At 39.3% G+C, this 19,479-nt stretch overlaps 1 protein-coding gene across 4 annotated transcripts in view; it reads right to left on the reverse strand.

Annotated features, from left to right (window-relative positions):
• Window positions 1–19,479, reverse strand: part of COL14A1 (collagen type XIV alpha 1 chain) — a 210,344-nt gene that overhangs the window by 120,380 nt on the left and 70,485 nt on the right. For 2 of the 4 annotated variants that reach the window (XM_078072057.1, XM_078072059.1), the window contains exons 11-19: window positions 18,711–18,840; window positions 17,821–17,966; window positions 14,744–14,873; window positions 12,506–12,645; window positions 6,967–7,093; window positions 4,970–5,109; window positions 4,350–4,482; window positions 2,958–3,017; window positions 1,206–1,357 (exon numbers count right to left, since the gene is read on the reverse strand). In XM_078072057.1, the coding sequence (XP_077928183.1) occupies window positions 1,206–1,357; window positions 2,958–3,017; window positions 4,350–4,482; window positions 4,970–5,109; window positions 6,967–7,093; window positions 12,506–12,645; window positions 14,744–14,873; window positions 17,821–17,966; window positions 18,711–18,840 (1,158 nt within the window). The remainder of the gene's footprint in view (window positions 1–1,205; window positions 1,358–2,957; window positions 3,018–4,349; window positions 4,483–4,969; window positions 5,110–6,966; window positions 7,094–12,505; window positions 12,646–14,743; window positions 14,874–17,820; window positions 17,967–18,710; window positions 18,841–19,479) is intronic. The other 2 variants (XM_078072058.1, XM_078072060.1) reach the window with 2 other exon arrangements.

Genomic DNA, 19,479 nt, shown 5'->3' on the forward strand with positions numbered 1-19,479 from the left:
GTGTCTCAAAATAATGCAGTAGGGGGCAAGAAATACAAGTAATGAGGTTAAAGAAGGCATAGTCCATGACTAAAAAGAAAAATTTCCTTTAGATGCAAACTGGAGTTATCTGGTCTGATAGGAAGCACATCCAGGAAACAATGTTCAGGTTCTTGAATAAAAGGAATGATGTGGTGTCAATTAAGAAAACACGGGAAGGCCATGACTCAAAGTGTACCCAGGTTTCTAATATAAAAAAACAAATTAGATGAAACAAAGAAAACGCAGCATATAAAAATCCAAATCCCCTTAGGGAAACAGTCAGATTTAAGAATAAGTTAGAAATGACTATAGAACTGTCGAAAATGAGTTGATGTCAGTGAAAAACATAACTATGTATTAATGGATGCTCTCTTATTAGGAACACTTCAACTATATAAAGACAACCTTTCATGCATGCTTTGCATAGAAACTTTTAATCATATTCCCAAGGGCAAAGAAGTTTAGTATATGTGTATATATTAAAAGTCTATATGTTAGAAGTTTATATATGTGTGTGGTTGATCCTTGAATGACACAGGTATTAAGGCTGGTGAGCCCCTGCACAGTCCAAAATCCATGTATAACTTTTGATGCCCCTAAAACTTAACTACCAATAGCCTTCTGTTGACAAGAAGCCCTACCGATTTGTGTAAATAGTTGATTAACACATATTTTTGTATGTTGTATGTATTACATGATGTATTCTTACTATAAAGTCAGCTAGAAAAAAATGTTATCAAGACAATCACAAGGAAGAGAAAATACATACACAGGACTGTACTATATTTATCAAAAAAAATCCACATATAAGTGGACCTGCGCAATTCGAACCCGTGTTGTTCGAGGGTCAACTGTATATACACACAGTGACGGTATGCAGTGGACAACGTATGACCCAACTTTGGTGCTCTAACGAATTGTCAGGGCAGCAGAAGCAGCATGGGAGACAAGGTTCAGAAGCTTGCTCAATTTGAAGCAAGTTGTATGTGGAGCTAGTTTTGGAGATAGAAAGGTCATCAAGAAACCAGTAGTGAAGTCTGCATGAACAGAAAACATTAGTTTCTGGAGATGGTAGAGTCACCAAGAAATGAGCAGTCCAGTTTGCACGGATCTCTGGAGACAGCCTCATTAGCTCTGTTAGTCAGGGAACTGCATGGTTTCTAGGCAGTTGTACATATACAGACCGTTCCTACCACTTCTTCCGCATGGTCCCCTTGAGCAGTCAGGTAGGTCACCCTGAACTGCTGCACGCTGCTGTCTGAAATGTCCCATTTTACCCGCAGGCTAGAAGTGGTTTCGTCATCTACAACCAGGTTTCTGATTCCTGTTCGGAAAACTGGAATAAGCACAACCAAGGATTAAAGAACTTTTAACCCATCATATTCCAAAATGAGCTCTAGAGACCGTCTGCGGACATGGCAACAAATATCACTTAATATATCTCTCTAATGTAGAGTCATATGAAGAACAATTCAGCTTTAGTGGTTAATGGCGGGGGTGGGGGTGGGCATCATATCTACAGGTAGCAGATAGAAATGAGTTTAAGAGATACTTACAAGGTGGACCATGGACCCCTCAAAACTATATATATATATATATATATATATATATATATATATATATATATATCAGTAAAGGGAACTGGGGAGAAGTCCTTGGGCAAGGGGAGCCTCCAGGGGAGCATGCCCACAAACACCTCCCACCAGTGCTCTGCTGGAGAAGCAAAAATGAGGGACCAGATGGGGTCAGCCTCAGTGTATGATCCAGCATCCAACATACATCCTATTCATTTGTTCCCTCATTTCTATTTCAACACCTGTCACTCAAAGCACACATCTCTCACCATGGCTGCCTCTATCCATTCAGCCCATGTGGATATTATCCTTCCTCTGATATCTGTCCAAACTCCTTCACCCATGCTCTCTGACACACTCCTTCTCCTCTCCCGAGATGCTGGCTTCCTCCTTTATCCCATCTGACTTCATTTCACTCTGTCCATCTCCAGTGATTCTTTCTTCTCTTCATTCATCCATTCACTCAGCAAACATTCACTGAGTGTTTCCTTTATGTCAGACTGTGTTAGGCCTTTGAGATACACAGGGATGAACACTTGACAAAAATAGTAAAAGTCACAGAGGAGGGAAGAGAGTGACATTTAGCAGGCAAAATTGGGGGAGGGTACCAGGTAGTGGGAATGAGAGGCAATGTCTCACCTTCAGGGCTAGAAGTTCTAGATGGCAGGAGGAAATGGGAGAGCTTGGAAAATATGGTTGAGTCCAAGAAGAAAAGCAGAAGGATCTTGGATGTTATGATAAAGAGATTTGGGGCACTGTGCTAAAGAAGGGCTCGATAAAGATTAACTGGAGAATGAATGAATCAGTGAATGAATGAATGGGTGATGGAGAGCCACTGAGGGTTTTAGGTGGGAAAAAAAGCGGTATAATCAAACTTGTGTTTCACCTAGTTGACTCTGACAGCTAGTTGGAAGGTGTATCATAATGGGGGTGAGGGAGGCGAAAGTTAAGTTGAAAGAGAAAATAGCTGAGGTGGGAAGCCCATTAGACCAGCCAGGTCTCGGTTACCCACAGAAATGCAAGGACACCATGATGTGAGTAATTCTCAACAGACGGCAATAGAAGTCACTGTAATCAAGAGAAGGAATAAAGTCCTGGGCTGTGCTATGTGAACATTCTCTGAAAGACTAAATAGGAACCCAAAACAAAGATGGAACAGGTAGAGATGTCACAGTGAAGTCCAAAGGCTCATGGCATTTAGGGCTAAGGAAAGGTTGAGAGGTTCTAAGAGGAATAAAATTTGAATTGGAAGGCCCCATTCCTAAATAATAATGTAAAATAAATAAAACTGGGACAACATAACTTCTGTTTAAATCAAACTTTTCTTATGGGTAAATGGGGACAAATTCTATTTGTCCTTACCTGACGTCACAGGTCTGGTGGGGGCTATGGTCGTAGATGGTTCGGTCCAAAAACTGTCAACTAAAAAAATATTCATTACTTTAAAATTCTGTAATGATCATAACTACACATTTGTGTATAGCATTTTATAGTTTTCAAAGAAAATTTCACCTATATTATCTCACTTGTTTCTCCCAACCACCTTGACTCTGGTTGCAAGAAAGAAGAAATGAGCTGTAAATAAAGCAGACGTGATACCTATTCTGCTGATAAGGAAACTGAACCCCAAAGAAGTGAATGTTTCTAACCACAGATACTAGCCTTCAGATAAACATTTGAATTACACATATAACTTTGTGAAACCTCCTGTTACTGTGAAATGGGGCATAACCATGGTAATTAAAGGAAAATAAACAGTGCTGTAGATCATGCTGTGAAAGGGCAGCCAAACAAGACCACCAAGGAAGAGAATAAGTGCATTTTCTATGTCATGTATTCACCCTGGGCAACCAGCGCATTGGAGCAGTTGTGTGGTTCTCCGCCCAGAGCCCCTCTTCAGGGTCAACACATTCATCACCAGCTTCTGGAATACTGGCTGCCAATGGCTCAGAGCTCTGGGAACTGCCCCCCCCCACCTGAGGTCACAGACTCTGTTATGGGATGGCCCACCTCCAAATACTGGAGATGCAGGGATACAAAGGCTCAGCCTCATTGACTCAGTTTGGGACAACTGCGGAGGGTCATCCCAGGTCCAGAACTCTCATGGAATTAGCCAAAGGCTCAGTTTGAGCTTCTCCCTATGCCTCATCCTGCCATCCTTACTTCCTTACAGATGTATCTCCCAACTACAGTCTTCAATTAACCTTCTGGATGCAATTTTCTGTCTCAGAATCTGATTCCAGGGAACCTCATCAAAGAAAATTTAATATGTGGTTAATAGCTCATATTTAAAAAATGAAGGGATGAATGAATCAGCGAGTGCATTTTATACAAGATTCTTGGAACCAAGATTGACTTGGGAAATTCCAAAAGCTCTTGGACATGCTTGCCCTCAGCTTATTTGTTCGCTCATTTATTCACTTATAAACTATTTTACCCATCCATCCGTCCATTCAACAAGTATTTATTGCACAGTTAAAATATAACAAGCATTATGCTACTGCTGGGGACATAATGGTGAACAAGACAGATATGGTCTCTGCCTTTATGGTGATAGCCTAGGATTCTCATATGCTTCACATAGCAGTTTCATTAAAAAGGTGAGGGCACATGAAGAACTCTGGGGGATATAGAGAAATGGAAGCCTCTGTAGGCAGGAATAAGGTGGATGGGCAGGCAACCAGGTGGGCGGGGGAGGGTATCAGAATGGATGGTGGCCACCGGTGAAGTCCCCTCAGCCAGACCGACACTTACGTGTGGTCCCCACAGCGGTTACCACCTCACTCTCGCTCCCATCATCCATTATGGCCAAGAGCGACACTTCATATTCAGTGCCGGGCTCCAGGCCTTCAATAACATGTGAGTCTTGGTCTTCTTTTAGGAGAACCTGAAAAGCATTTGGTGCTTAGTAACTGGGTTTACTGGAATAGCAGTGAAAGTTAAGAAAAAATAATAAAAAGGAAAAAAAGTCATCCTGAGCATAAGCAAGAAACAACTAAGCATAAAGAACTCCAGGGCCACTGAATTCAATTTTAAATTCAAAGTAGAGACCTAATTCCTTTCCATTCCCTCAACAAACAAGCTATTAATATTGCAAAAGTACTAGTTGAAATTTTTTTTATTCAATGTCATTTATGAAAGTCAAAGGACCTGAAAATATATATGTGACGAAGACCCTAGCCAAAAAAATGCCATTTTAATCTTAGAAAAATCATATGATTTGACATTTATAAAACTCCATGCCAGGCAAAATATTAATTACTTCTGGGATTCTCAATCTCTTCTAAAGTGAAGACCAACTCAAATGTGCAGTGGGTATCCACTTCCAGAGAAAATGCTCCAGATTACTTTTCAGTCTATTTCAGACAACTCACTTCTTCAGTCTTCCCACCATAGACTGGAATCCACATCAACTTGTGCTGCCCTTCATCAGCTGAAAGGGGATGCCAGGTCACTCTGAAACTATCTGTCGTCACCTCATCGATTTCCAAGTATTGCTGGGCTGGAACCTCCTCTGTGAGCCAAGGAAGGAGACTTTGTCAGAGAATGGAGAAGGCAAGGAAGCCAAACTCAAGCAGCTCCCAGGGCTGTGGGAAGAAGGCTCTCTGAGGAACCCCTGGCTTTAGGAAAGCACATGGAAGCTGAGAAAGCCATGCCCATCAGCCCAGTGGGACCTCAAGTTTCTGCAGCCAGCATTTACCCACAGTATAAATCAGAAAGACCATGGACACAGCACAGTTTTTAAAGTCTTCCAGTAATTTCCAGAACTCTTAGATTCTCTATTTGGCTCTTTTCACGAACTATAAAAAGTAAGAGTGTCCTATTCATTAGTTTACCAAGATATTATTTTCTCATTATGTTGAGGAAATTAACAAATTGGTGTCCTCAAGGTCTGGGAGATGTCCCTGTTAGTTTTATTTGCTTTTGTGCTTAAATTATCCCCTTGTAATAAGTTAAAGAAGAACTGACATCCTTTTAATCTTGTACATATGGGTGCCATCGGAAGTGAAAGATGATTCATCAGACCTTCCACAGTTTCATACTTCAGGGATGTACAAGAGCCCGACATCCAACTGTGTGTCAGTCATTCTCAGTCATTGATTTTTATTACTTGAAATTAGAGATTTTATTATTTATTTTTTAAAAGATTTTATTTATTTATTTGAGAGAGAAACAGAACACAAGCAGGGGGAGGGGCTAAGGGAGAGGGAGAAGCAGACTCCCCACTGAGCAGGGAGCCCAACATGGGGCTTGATCCCGGGACTCCAGGATCATGGACTCAGGGATCATGACCTCAGCCGAAGGCAGACGTTTAACCCACTGAGCCACCCAGGCGCCCTGAAATTAGAGATTTTAAAACTCTTTCACAGGACACCAGGAGAATCCCAACTGGAGTTAGCCCTCAGGAAGTTTTGTGGAATTACTGAACTTTTTTCTGTCAACATTATTTCTCAATGGAGCATATTTCTTCTCTCTCCAGAATAGCTCCTCCTGTCCTCAGTACAGCACTCAATTGTTTTCCCAAGCAAAGCAATGTTAAGTTCAGAAAGCAAACAATAGAATTGTTGCCACCAAGAGGCAAAAAATTTTTGTATTTATTGACTACAGAGTATATATAGAAAAGGAAAATCATGCAGTCATGCCTTATGTTTTTTATTTTAGTATTTAAAAGATTCCATACTGTTGTATTAATATATCAGGCTGCATGAATACATTATTGGCTACAGATTGATGTCTTAGGTTACATAGTATGAAACTGTCATTCTTGCAGGTCAAAAAATTGTTGGGTATCAGCAATTTTGGAAGTTCAACTTAACATACATGCATATGAAAACAGAAGAAAGCTGTGAAATTTTTAGACCCATAGAACAAAAGAAATGGTGTAAGATTAGGATTAGAAGAGTACACACATTTATTTAACTGGGACCCTTTGAATTTAGATGATCTGTCCTCTCTTTCCCTTGCTTTGATAGAAAATAATTAAGCAGTACACATTCTAGTCACCTAATTGTTCAGTTGTTAATGCAACGTAGGGGCGCCTGGGTGGCTCAGTTGGTTAAGCATCCAACTCTTGGTTTTGGTTCAGGTCGTGATCTCAGGGTCATGAGATGAAGCCCCGTCTTGGGCTCTGTGCTCAGTGGGGAACCTGCTTGAGATTCTCTCTCTCCCTCTTCCCCTGCCCCTCCCCCCCACACATGAGCACGTGTGTGCTCTCTCTCTCTCTCTCTCTCAAATAAATCTTTAAAAATAATAATAATACAACACAAAGATCAAAATGCAATCTCTTCAAAATCACAGTTGAGGAAGCTGCTCCAGCTTCTGGTTTCTATATGGTTACTCTTGGAAACTTCCAAACCGTAATAAGGCTTACCCGTGGTAAAAATTCCAGTCAGAGGCTCCGACTGCCCCTCATCATAGATAGCGATAATGGCCACAGTGTACTCCGTGAGCGGCGTCAAGCCCTTCAGAGGGAAGGTAGTAACAGGATCGACTTCAACCTGCAAAACAGAGAAGTCGGACCAGCTACATCCGATACTCTCCAGACACAGGAAACAAAAGGCATTTCCTTATTGTCTGTAGTTCACTGGGCCTGGCAGCAGAGCTATAAAGACTTCCAAAATATTACCGAATTCTAGAACCAGTCAGCTTCTGTATTACACAATTCTAATCTTCACCTTTAAATAGATTACCTCTCCGTTAATTCTGAGGACATCTTTGCAAACAACGTTATTTCCACTCGTTAAAGATCTAGAAGGGAAAGTACACACACCTGACAATGCTACCAGAAATACATATAACGTTTCCAGCCTGATCTGCTAGGAGCAGCCAGTTTGTGGCTTCACTGGCTGGGCTCCCTGACCCATGACTAAGTATCACACAATAACTCCTGTAAGAGCTACCCCGATGAGCAACCATGCAGGGGAAGAATCAGGCGGTATTCACACCAAAGATCGTAGTAAACATTTGAAATATTCCTTTATCTTCCACAGAGAGATTTATTTGGAAAAAATATGTACCAATCTCTTTAGAGTACATAAGGGATGAAGTGTTAAGGATAAGGACCCAGGGTATAGGAAGGATTAGAAAGGGAACAGCAAAGAATGAAGAAAGAAACCATAAAGTAAGAAGAAATGGAAGCAGGATTTAGAACACAGAGCCCTGAGCAAAGCCATCCTCGATGAAGAGAAAAAACACACACAGCTTTATCACTGAAAGTTTGGATCTTGGGCCGCTGAGCTACATAGCACTGGGGGCATATTCTAGACCAAGTAAATGGTGCCTGACTTAAGCATTTTCTGTACATTGTCTCGATTAACCCTTCCAAAACCCCTGTAGGGGAGGCACTTAATAATAAGATGCTGAGGAATGGAAGAAATGAACCTATTTACCTGATAGCAGACTCTGCCAAAAAAAGATACCATTTAAAATGTTTTCAAGAGGTATTTAGAGCAATATCAATAAGATCCATTATATACAATACTATCAGTGACTAAACTTGATAGCACCTGAGGTTAAGGGGAAGGTGACTAAGCTTACTGTATGGATTTGCTCACGGCAGTCAATGTGACCTTTACCAAAATATAAAATGTGTCACTGTCCTACTTAAAACCTTCCTTGGCTACCTCTGTTGCCTTCCAAATCAAAACCAAGCATCCTGCGATGACCTCTTGGTCTTGCATAATCTGGAGCAGTGCTCCCTTTTCTTGCCATAATTTGAATCACCCGCTGGGCTCCAACCACACTGACCTCTCAGGTAGTGTCTTTCCCACCTCAGGGCCTTTGCACATGCAATTCATGCTTTTTGGGATCCTAGCTCTTTTCAAAACTAGACCTTTGCCATCTCTCAGGACTGTGCTTAACTTTTACCTCCTGACAGGGGATTTCTCTTGTCACCTACCTCAGTAGGGCTATCCCCTAACACTGCCCTTGTTTGTTTCCTCCCAGCACCAAACACAGCCTGCGATTATTTTATATATTTATTTTCTCCTGCGTAGAGGGTAAGCCCCTCCAGGGCAGGACCTTGTTTAGCTTCTTCAGTACTGCATGTTGAATTATATTTGTTTTTGAGTGAACAGAGGAGGCATCAAAGATCATTTTTAAGAAAGATAATAAAGGGCTCATTAGAACTCAGAGCAATCCAGAAACCATATACATCGCTAAGAAATCAAATGCAGGTCAAAAAAGAGAGTGTGAGTCTTGGGGGAAGGAGCTTCCATTTTCATCCTTTTGGAACCCTTAGCCACTCTTCTAGAGAGGGCCAACCAACCTCAGCCACCCCTGCTGAGATACCAGACAGAGAAGTGAAGTCATCTTGGAAATTCTGGCTCAGTCAAGCTCCCTCATGAATGCAAGAGTCACCTCAGCTGACACCACATGGATCAGCAGAGCCAAGCTGTCCAGCTGAGCTCTGCCCAGGTTGCATAATCATGGATTATTATTTTAAGCCAGGGTATTAGTTACAGGAGTGAACTGAAAATATTGATTATCTTCTTCTGAATCTGGGTCTGATAATATTATAGGTCATTCTTAGCATTTAATGTTTACTTTGGTTTAGGTATTGTCTGCATGCTTCCTGTGTATTAGTTCCTTTAACCAGTAGTCCACAACCTTGTAGAGTAGCTAATTATTACCCTTAATTTGAAGATGGTGAAAATGAGACTCTGAAAAGTTAAGGAACTTGCCAATGGAAAACCAGCTAGTACCCAGTGCGTCAACACAAGTATTTTATAGGACTCAAAATCCTATGCACAGTATGGCTTCATTAAACTCACAGAAAAGACAAATCCGTATTTAAAATAGGAGTTCAAGACATGTTCTTCTAAATGATATTTACATATTGCCTCTGTTGTTCTGGATTATAATAGCTGGGTTTACTGAGCACTTACAACATATCAAGAACTTTACATTCATTGTCGTGTTTAGCCCCCTCTTCCCCCCACCAAACCCTAGGTATTTATAATAGCTATTTTACAAACAAGGAATGGAAGGCCTAAAGACCTAAACTAACTTCCAGGACATAAATCTATTAGCTGGAATGGGTAGTTATGCCTTGACTTCTAAGTCCCAAATCTGTGACAAATAGGCATTTCATGAAGATACCAAACATACACAAAGCAGTTAAAAATCAAACTTTCTTTGGTACACCAAGAGACAAAAAGGGAAAAAGTGTGTATATACACACACAGTTTTCCCCTTTTATATATGTACATAGATACATATGTATATACATACATATCTTTTCAGCATACATGTTGAAACATATATATATATATATATGTTGAAAAGATCTCTTTTATTTATTAAAGCATTATTTGACTTTGAACAGACCATATTTTATGCATTAACTACTGATTATTTTATTCCATCAAATGACAACGTTAAGGTGTAATCTATTTTTATTAGTTATATTATGTTTTAGACTGAGTTCTGGAACTGATTTTGTTGGTAGTACTTTTAAGATGTAGGAGAAGAATTTGAGAAAATGATAACAAATGACCATGATCTCATGGTTATATAACTATTTTTGAAAAATTTTCAAATAGTCTGGCCTAAAAGCTTAATTTCAGTCTAATTCTGGGATGGATAAAGAAAGAGTCCTTGATGAGGAACAAGGGACTGGGCTCCGCTCTGGGCTCTCTTGTTGAGTCATAGCTGTCGGGAACTGGACTTGCGTCTGAGTCTAAAAACTGGCCTTTCATTTATAAAACTCAAATGGCAGCACTTTAGTTTTCCATCCTGCTTGCACATTTCCCCAAATCCTCTCCCAGCACATGCTCTCTGAGATGGCCCTGTCCTCAGCTGACAAGCCATGTTTTCAGCATGTTTTCTCTAAGGGTTGCATGAGGGGCTCTCTGTAAACTCTCAGAACAGTGGCTGGTTCAAGGTAAGCACTCAACATGGGTTAGCTGCCATCACCATCATCACCATTGACATTTGGGTGCCCTGTTTCATTTTTCTACCTTGGTCTCCAAGCAGTTGGAGAGAGGGATAATACAGAAAAGACAAAAGGGAGAAAGAGGAAGTGAAGGAGGGAAGATGGGAGGAACAGGAAGTAAATCAGAGAAATATAAATTGAGTCAAAAGCAAAAGCTTATGATCAATGGCAGGTTACATAACTAAGTAGATTTTGGTTGGGACATTTTAAAGTTCATTCCAGAATGTTTTGGAAGTTTCCTAAAACCCAACTATAGCATTGCCTATAAATAAAAGCTTAATTAACCCAAGTTAAAGCAAAATATAGTAGGAATACTCACCCTTAAAATCATATATTCCAAAATTAGGCAAAGTAATATTACACTTAGACAAAAGACATTTGTCTAGCAACATTTAGTCTCAATGGCATGGTTAAGAATTAAGAAATAAGAACACACACACACACAGACATATACACACCAGTCAAATTGGAAATGCTACAAAACCACATATTGTTTATGTATTTTACTCAAAATTTTCTCAGATTTTAATTCATAGACCATTTTCTCATGTTTTAAATTCAGTTTTACCAAATATAGTTTTCTAATTTCCCAGCACAATACAAATTAGAAATAGCAAGTGCCAAATGCATCTCCAAGAAAAACATTACAAAAAAACACATGTAGTTCTCAACAAATATATTAGTCTGGGGTCATTCTTTATAATGGCAAATAACCTAAAATACCATAAGAGGCCACAACAGCTATAATTTTTTTTAATGGATGCTAAGTACATTTCTTGTGCTGATCATTTCACAATATATACAAATATCAAATACTAGCAAATGTGCAGTATTTTGCATTCATTATCCAGTGTCCCATGTGAGGGGGCATTCTGCAAAATACTGCTTGGATTTAATTGTAGGAAACAGTTTGTCTCTGCAAATGAAAATAGTTTCTTCATCTGGTCAGAAAATAGAAGTGATGTAATCCAACATATTTCCCTCTTGGTCTTAACTTCTTGGATCAAGCTGAGGAAAAATAATAATAACTTTGCTATCCATCCTGTTAAAATATATTCCCAAAGAAGGAATTTGTGGAGAAATTATTATTTGTGAAGAAGTTATTAGTGACTGAGCATAAGATACTGTATCTTCATGAGTTCTAGGAAGTTCTGCTATTTTAAAGTATCTCCCTACACAAAACTTGAATTACTCAGTTTTGTATTTAACTCATCTAACTAGCATCTTTCAGATGGTAGTTTACTCAAAAGCAGAGAGATAAAGTGGGCTACACTGACATTAATTCTAGTTTACAACATCTAGGAAGATACCTACTTCCCCACCTCCTTGCACTGGGGCAGACTATATACTCCAAAGATGGCCACATCAACATATATCTCCCATCCCACCTGCCTCTCACCATAGGTGGGACCTGTGTTCCTCCTCATGTTGAATCCATGTGGGGACTTGTGATATCTCCTACCAGTGGCGTGGGGTGGAGGTGGTATTCTGTGACTTCCTGAGTAACTGAAGGTGACAGAGCTTTCACCTAGTGCTCTCTCTCTCTCTCTTTCTCTTTGTCTCTTTGGACACATGTTTGGGGACTCCTGAGCCAGCATGTAACAAGTCCCTAAAACTGCCATGCTGGAGGGATCCTGTAAAGAGTCTAGTTAGAGACACGGAGAGCTGCTCTGGCTCCCAGCTGATCCAGTCTTCCCAGACCAGGCACCAGACATTTGAATGAAAAGCCGTTGTGATGACATCAGCACCAGCCACTATCTGGCAATGATCTCATGAGTGACCCCAAGCCAGAAATATAGATCCAAGTAGTTGACGCACTAATTCCTGGCAGAAACTGTGAGAGAAAATAAACAATTTGTATTGTTTTAAGCCACTATAGTTTTGGGAATGATCGGTTATGCAGCCAGAAAAAGCTAACATACACCCACCAAAAAAAAAAAAAAAAAAAAAATAGAAATTGTGATCCACAGCTTACCTCATTAATTTCCGTGCCATCTGCATTGTTATATACAATTCGATAACCACTGATCTTTCTTGACGTTGGGTCCCAGGCTAACCGAGCACTGTTCGAGCCAACATTGGAGATTCTCAGGTTTCTTGGTGGACTTAAAGGCACTTCGCAGTAAGTGGAATAGAAAATAATTAAAATGTTAAATAACATACACCTAAAAAAGCCAAAAAAAAAAAAAAAACCACCACCCCAGCATCTTTGATTTCTAAACGACTCACATATGAAAAATTTTACCCAGATAATAACTTACAACAAAGAAAATGAACAAATTAACAAAGAAAAAAACTTTCCTTGTAAGGAATGAATAGTATTAATAAGTTACACGTGCTTAGAAATAAATAAGATTTAGGTACATTTTCTGTGTCTTTCTTTTCCAATCAATGCTATTATTACAGCCTGCTATAAATAAGAAAATTAATGGATCAAAAACCAAGGCACCTGAAATTAAATCTTAGCTATTTCATTCAACTGTAATTCGATGTTGGCAAATCACTCTGCTGGTCTTCTCCACAATGTCCCACGTGTAAAGCGAGGTTGATGGCCTCTGTCCTCTCTACTTGGGGATCTACTAGGCATTTTCAACTTAACCTGTCCCAAACCGAACTACTGACTCCTGCCAACTTTTCCAATCTTCTCTCTCAATCTCTCCCTCTGAACAAATGGAAACTCCATCCTTCCTATTGTTCAGGCCAAAAACCCTTGAGTCATCCAACGTTCAGGTTTCTGAACATAGGTCACCTTCCCACTGCGGCCCTCCAGGATCACCGTCCGTAAAATAATGCTTCCACCCCATCCCCAACTCCTGTCCCTGGTTTATTTCTTATATTGTGATTTTATTGATCTACTGTCTCTCTCCCTCCATATATTGTAACCTCAGAGGATTAGGGATTAATTTTGTTCCCGGCTTTATCCCCAGTGTAGCAAGTTCTCAATATATATATTTGTTGACTCCATGAGTAGGAGGCCTGCCCTGGATAAATCCCACTGGCTTTGTGGGAAGGTGTAAAAATGAACACTTTGCAGTTGCTCTAAAATTATATGAAGAGGCACTAGTATTTCTGCAGATTCCTATCAATTCCATGGTTTTCTGTACTTCTTCAAGGGCCCTCTCCTGATTCAACAGATTAAAATTTGTCAATAATTTTTGAGTTTCATGAGCTTTTACAGGCTTATAGTACAACCAACTGTTAAGGTTTATCACATGCTCTATGAGTCTGAGATGCTCTGGAACAGATCGTTATAACTCATGTCTCTCATTAAACCCTTACAATAGCCTGCAAGGAGATTATAATATCCCCATTATATAGGTCATAAAACTGAGGTAACTTGGCCAAGGTCACAGTTAGTAGGAACAGAAGAGCAGTTAGAGTTAAATCCAGGCAATCAATCAATCAATCGATTCATGAGCCTGTGATAGAGGGCTGAGAGAGCCAACAAAGCAAACACCTAGAAGACAAAAAATAACAGTTGTCAGCCATCGCCACAAAGTACGATGCTTCTTCACCCAATTAGCAAAAAGTGAAAATTGGGGGGCGCCTGGGTGGCTCAGTCGTTAAGCGTCTGCCTTCGGCTCAGGTCATGATCCCAGGGTCCTGGGATCGAGCCCCGCATCGGGCTCCCTGCTCCGTGGGAAGCCTGCTTCTCCCTCTCCCACTCCCCCTGCTTGTATTCCCTCTCTCGCTGTGTCTCTCTCTGTCAAATAAATAAATAAAATCTTTAAAAAAAAAAAAAAGTGAAAATTGGTGAAAAGACCAATTCTTTTCACTCATTCAATACATATTGACTATTTGGCCATAAAGAGCCTACAGAGTTTAGTGACTCTCTTAATACTTCAGGGGCTGGAGAGAAAGTATAGGAGAGAGAAAAGCAATATAATTATTTTAAGTGTTGTGTACGCTTTGCTCCAAATTTTTCTGGAGTTCAGTTAAATTTAGCAGTTGGGTGGAACGATGTCTAGTTTCCTTTCTGGATAAAAATGCCAGTCCTAGGAACAGGTACCCACAGACATCATTTTTTTTAGGACCATCCCCCTCCTTTTTTAATCAACTGGTATATTTCCTGCCACTAAATAAAATACACATTTTCTTAAGTTACAATTAGCTCCTAAGGGGTTTCAACCTAAGCCAGTATTCCCAGTTTAGAATCCCAACAGGTATTTGGGCTTTTATTCCAGTACTTCCTCTGAATGACTGAGCTGCTCACGTGTGGTTTCTTGGCCTGTGACAGGATCGCTGGCCTCTTCTCCAAACATGGCATAAACTGTAACTGTGTACTCCGTATTGGGCATCAACCCACTCAATTCAATATCTGTGTGGGTGTCTCCAATTTTCATCTGAAAAGAACACATGTTATCAGATCGTTAGCCAATGTGTACCGTTCATGTTGATCAGAGTGTGGCTGAGTAAAGGTGAGACTTCGTGGAGTAAGATTTTGTGTCCTCACAACCCCTTATTCAAACGCTTCAGCCATAATTTTTCATTGTCTGGTGTCATTTTATATTAGGAACAGGTGCCATGGAGCCATACAAAACTGAACGTACCCATGCATGCTGTTTTAGGATAACGCTTTACATCTGGACAAGTAGTAATCTCAGCCAGAATAACAGAGTCACAAATTTAGTCCTCAGAAGAGTGTGGGTGGAACTGAGTCAGAAATGTTGTCTAGAAAGAGTATAAGCTCTAGGTCAGCAAGCTGGGGACAGAGCCAAGTGGGCATCTCTCATCACTGGCTAATTTTAACCAGTCCCTTGGCTGGGTGCCCAGTCTTCACTTCAAGCCTGACTGAGCTGGACCAGTTTTGTTGCCCCATTCAACAAAGGGGCCCGTGCACTTGGACTGCAAGTTCTTTCCAGGTTGCAGAAGAGATCAATCCACCTTGACATCCAACGTGGCAATTTGCTTTTTGATTCCGGGATGACTTTTCTGACCCTTGGAGTCAAATAAACTAGCCAACATTCTCAGTTGTGTGACAACTGCCTGACAGCATGGTTTTATTTTTGTTTTGGAAGGAAGAAAAATATCTCCAGAGTCAGTCTCCAATCACACAAGTGCCAATGTTATTGTCAAATTAGAAATTTTAATTCTGAAATATTTCCACACATATAAAATAAATGTAGAGAAATGAATGTGATTCACCCTGTTGCACCCACCACTCAAATTTAATAAATATGAACATTTTGTCATATTGACTTCTGATCTTATTTTTTTTAATTTTATTTTATTATGTTATGTTAATCACCATACATTACATCATTAGTTTTTGATGTAGTGATCCATGATTCATTCTTTGCGTATAACACCCAGTGCTCCATGCAGTACATGCCCTCTTTAATACCCATCACCAGGTTAACCCATCCCCCAACCCCCTCCCCTCTAGAACCCTCAGTTTGTTTCTCAGAGTCCATAGTCTCTCATGGTTCGTCTCCCCCGCCGATTCCCCCCCTTCATTTTTCCCCTTCTACTATCTTCTTTTTTTTAACATATAATGTATTATTTGTTTCAGAGGTACAGGTCTGTGATTCAACAGTCCTACACAATTCACAGCACTCACCATAGCACATACCCTCCCAATGTCTTCCGATCTTATTTTTAAAAGAGCTAACATATTCAGATAAAACAGAAGTTCTTTCTCATTCTTTCTGTTCCCTATCTCTACCCTAATGTTGAGGTGTATCTTACTGATCCAGTTATTTACTTCTACTATGTATGTATCTGTAAATAACATACGGTTCTGTATGTTTAACAATGTACATAAAGGGAATCATATCAACATAATTTTTTGCAACTTTTTTTTTCTGTCAATATTCTGTTTCAAGGTGTATCCAGGTTGATGGGCAGGGACAGAGATGACATTATTAATTCCTTTATGGTATTCTTTTGTGTAAATATTCTGCTATTTTCCATCCCTCTATTGATGAACATGTCAATCGTTTGCAACATTGTGTTTTGAACAAATGCTTGCATCCCAAAAAGCCTTGCAGGAGGTTTCCTTATGATATATTCCTTAAAAGGTTATACATATCTTCAACTTGATGATATCTTTCAAATTATTCAAATTATTTCAAAATTCTCCAATTTACATACCAATTTACATGAATAATTCTTTTTCCCATATGCTCACTAATATGCAGTTATTACTAAACTTTAAAAACTGCTAATCTACTGGGTGTGAACTGGTATTACTTTCTTTCTTATTTTTTCCTTCTTGGTGAAGCTGATCATCTTTCTAGCTTCATTTTTTTGTCTCCCTTCTGCCAAAATAATTCAGATCAACATTAAATCCAAATGAACTAAAGCTTTCTAAACATTAGGCGAAAACAAAACAAACAAACAAAAACATGTCACCAATGCTCTGTTCCTGACACTCAGATTCACCATATTTTTGGCCCTAAACATTTCTGTCACCAGAAGCAATGTTAAAGACAATGTTTAGACAATAGTAAAGATTTGAGTTCTGAACTCCCTCTTGACCACTCTATCTGCCTAGTCAAACACTCCCAAGTGTTACAGATATTTCCTCATCATTCCTTGAATATCTATATTATAGTAATCATTCCTTATAAATTAAAAACAAAGCCTAAAATAAATCATTTGAAAGTCAAAGATTCATCATTTAAAATGGAAAAAATGCAAAAAAAATCCATGCTAATCCATTTTTCTACTTCTCAAATTAGGAAAAAAACTTTCTAAGTCAGTGTACATATGGGGAAACAACCATCTGTGAATTGCATACATCAATATAAATTATAACAAATTTCTGTAAAATCATTTGCTAATACTTAGCATAAGCCTTTGCATGCCCTTTGGAAAAGATGAACTCCATTTCTAGGAATTTATCCTAAGGAAATAATCTGACAACCTTGCAAAGTTATATGTTAAGAATGATCACAAAAGCATATTTATTCAACAGATTATCTAAATGCCCAATAACGTGTAATTTATTAAACATGTCCTGATACAAAAAAACAATGTAATACTATAGCACCATTTAAAACAACCATATAAAATATTATTTAGTGGTATGAAAAGATATTCACAATAAACAAAATAAAAACAGGAGACTACAAAACCATTCCCATTTTCTGTGTTTAAAAAAATGCATTAAAAAGGACTTAAGTAAATATTAACAATAGCTATTTCTAGGTGGGGGGATTACAAGTGATTTTCCCCTTTTAACTAATGTAAATTTTCTAAATTTTATACATTTAACTTTTAGAATTAAAAAAAGCCATTTTCAGGAAGTCAAAGATTCTAGGATTCTAGTAGGCAGCAGGTGGTTACCTCTTTTTCATCCCCAGCCAGACCCTCCGTGAGAGGAGCATAGAGAATCAGGTATCCCGATGCTCCAGGCACTGCATTCCATTTTGCCCTCAGACTGTTCTCGGTTACATCATATAGTTCAAGATCAGAAACCATGGGTAAAGCAACTGCAAGAGATTTTTTTATTAATGTTCAGCCATTTATCAGTATGCTTGTCTATTTCAAAGTATCTAGGTGTTACTGTCTACTAAGTAAACATAGTTTACTTTTCAAATAATATTCATCCTTAAATATGTTCACACAGTCATGCCAACCCCTTCCAGGAGGGCAAACATAGTGAATGTTTAAAAGCAGGAACAACATCTTCTAGTTTCTTATATCCCACTACAGTGATGGGCACGTTTCTCTGGGAGCCAGTCAAGAGCAAGGAGACTATTCTGACCACTGTCTTATGGCCCTTGCCAAGCGTCTGCCATGAGGCAGCTATTAAACAGTCATTGTGTCACTTAGTAAATGACAGAATGTGTGGCTGGATGAACAAATATGTGAATGAATATATACCCATCCACGCAGACACAATGAGGAGACATGAATGAGTCGGTAGTTAAATTAGTTCACAATACACATTCACTAAGTACTTGCTTATTAAGTGAATACATATATTTTGTGTCCTTCATCACCAAGGTTGCTCTCTCCTTATCAAAGCAGAGGTCTATAATATTCCTCTGAATATGCAGCACTTGCAAACTGCAACTACAACATGGACCCATATCGCATAGAGCACCACAACCATTGCCTAGGAACTGGATTTAGGATGGCCATCAATACAACCTGAGCAGAATTCCAACTTAAGAAAGGCCACCTAAGCAATGCTGTACAAGGTCAGACGTGGGGTAGAACTCAATACATACGTGTGGTTTCGGTTCCCCGTAAGCCTTCACTGGCCGTGTGAGCATATATTGCGAAGACTGCTATCTGATATTCAGTTAAAGACATTAAGCCTTTCAACACCGTGGAAGACACACTTCCATCCACCACCACCTGATTAAAGAACAGTTCGAGGAATGAGAGTATGGAATATCTGACATGCAGAATTGAAACCAAAGAGCAAAATATCTCTAGCAAGAACACATCATTCAATATTTTCTTATTTGTGCCACATCGTCTTTTCCACTGAGGCAGTCAATTCTCCTTGAATTCCTCCGGGAATTGATGCATCTTTTATGAAATATGTCCAAAAGTCCCTTATTAAGTTATATCTGATGGAGAGTGTCTTTCCCAGGCTAATTGTTATCTTAACCACCTCCACTTAAAATTGACATGTGATATTTTTCCATGGAGTTTTGGGAAGCATTTAACAGACTTATTAGTCATGAAAAAGAAAGAAGTATTGGAAGCACTCTGACTTCTTTTTCAGTCCAGATGATTTAAATTTCCCTGATCTACTTCTTGAACACTTAAAAAAAATTAAAAATCTTGCCATAATATGGAAGAATACTGTGAAACATGCTGAGGTCAACCAAAGGTTGGAACAACAAAAGGTTTGCACTTCAAAAAAAAGGGGGGGGGGGAGAGATTTCATCACATTTTAACATATTCCCTGCGATTGCTATGTCAAAGGTAGGAAATGGGAAAAATCCAATCAATCATCTCTCAATACACGTTCTCTCCTGTGATGGC

Source organism: Halichoerus grypus, chromosome 5 (genome assembly GCF_964656455.1).
Source record: "Halichoerus grypus chromosome 5, mHalGry1.hap1.1, whole genome shotgun sequence".
Lineage (NCBI taxonomy): Eukaryota > Metazoa > Chordata > Mammalia > Carnivora > Phocidae > Halichoerus > Halichoerus grypus.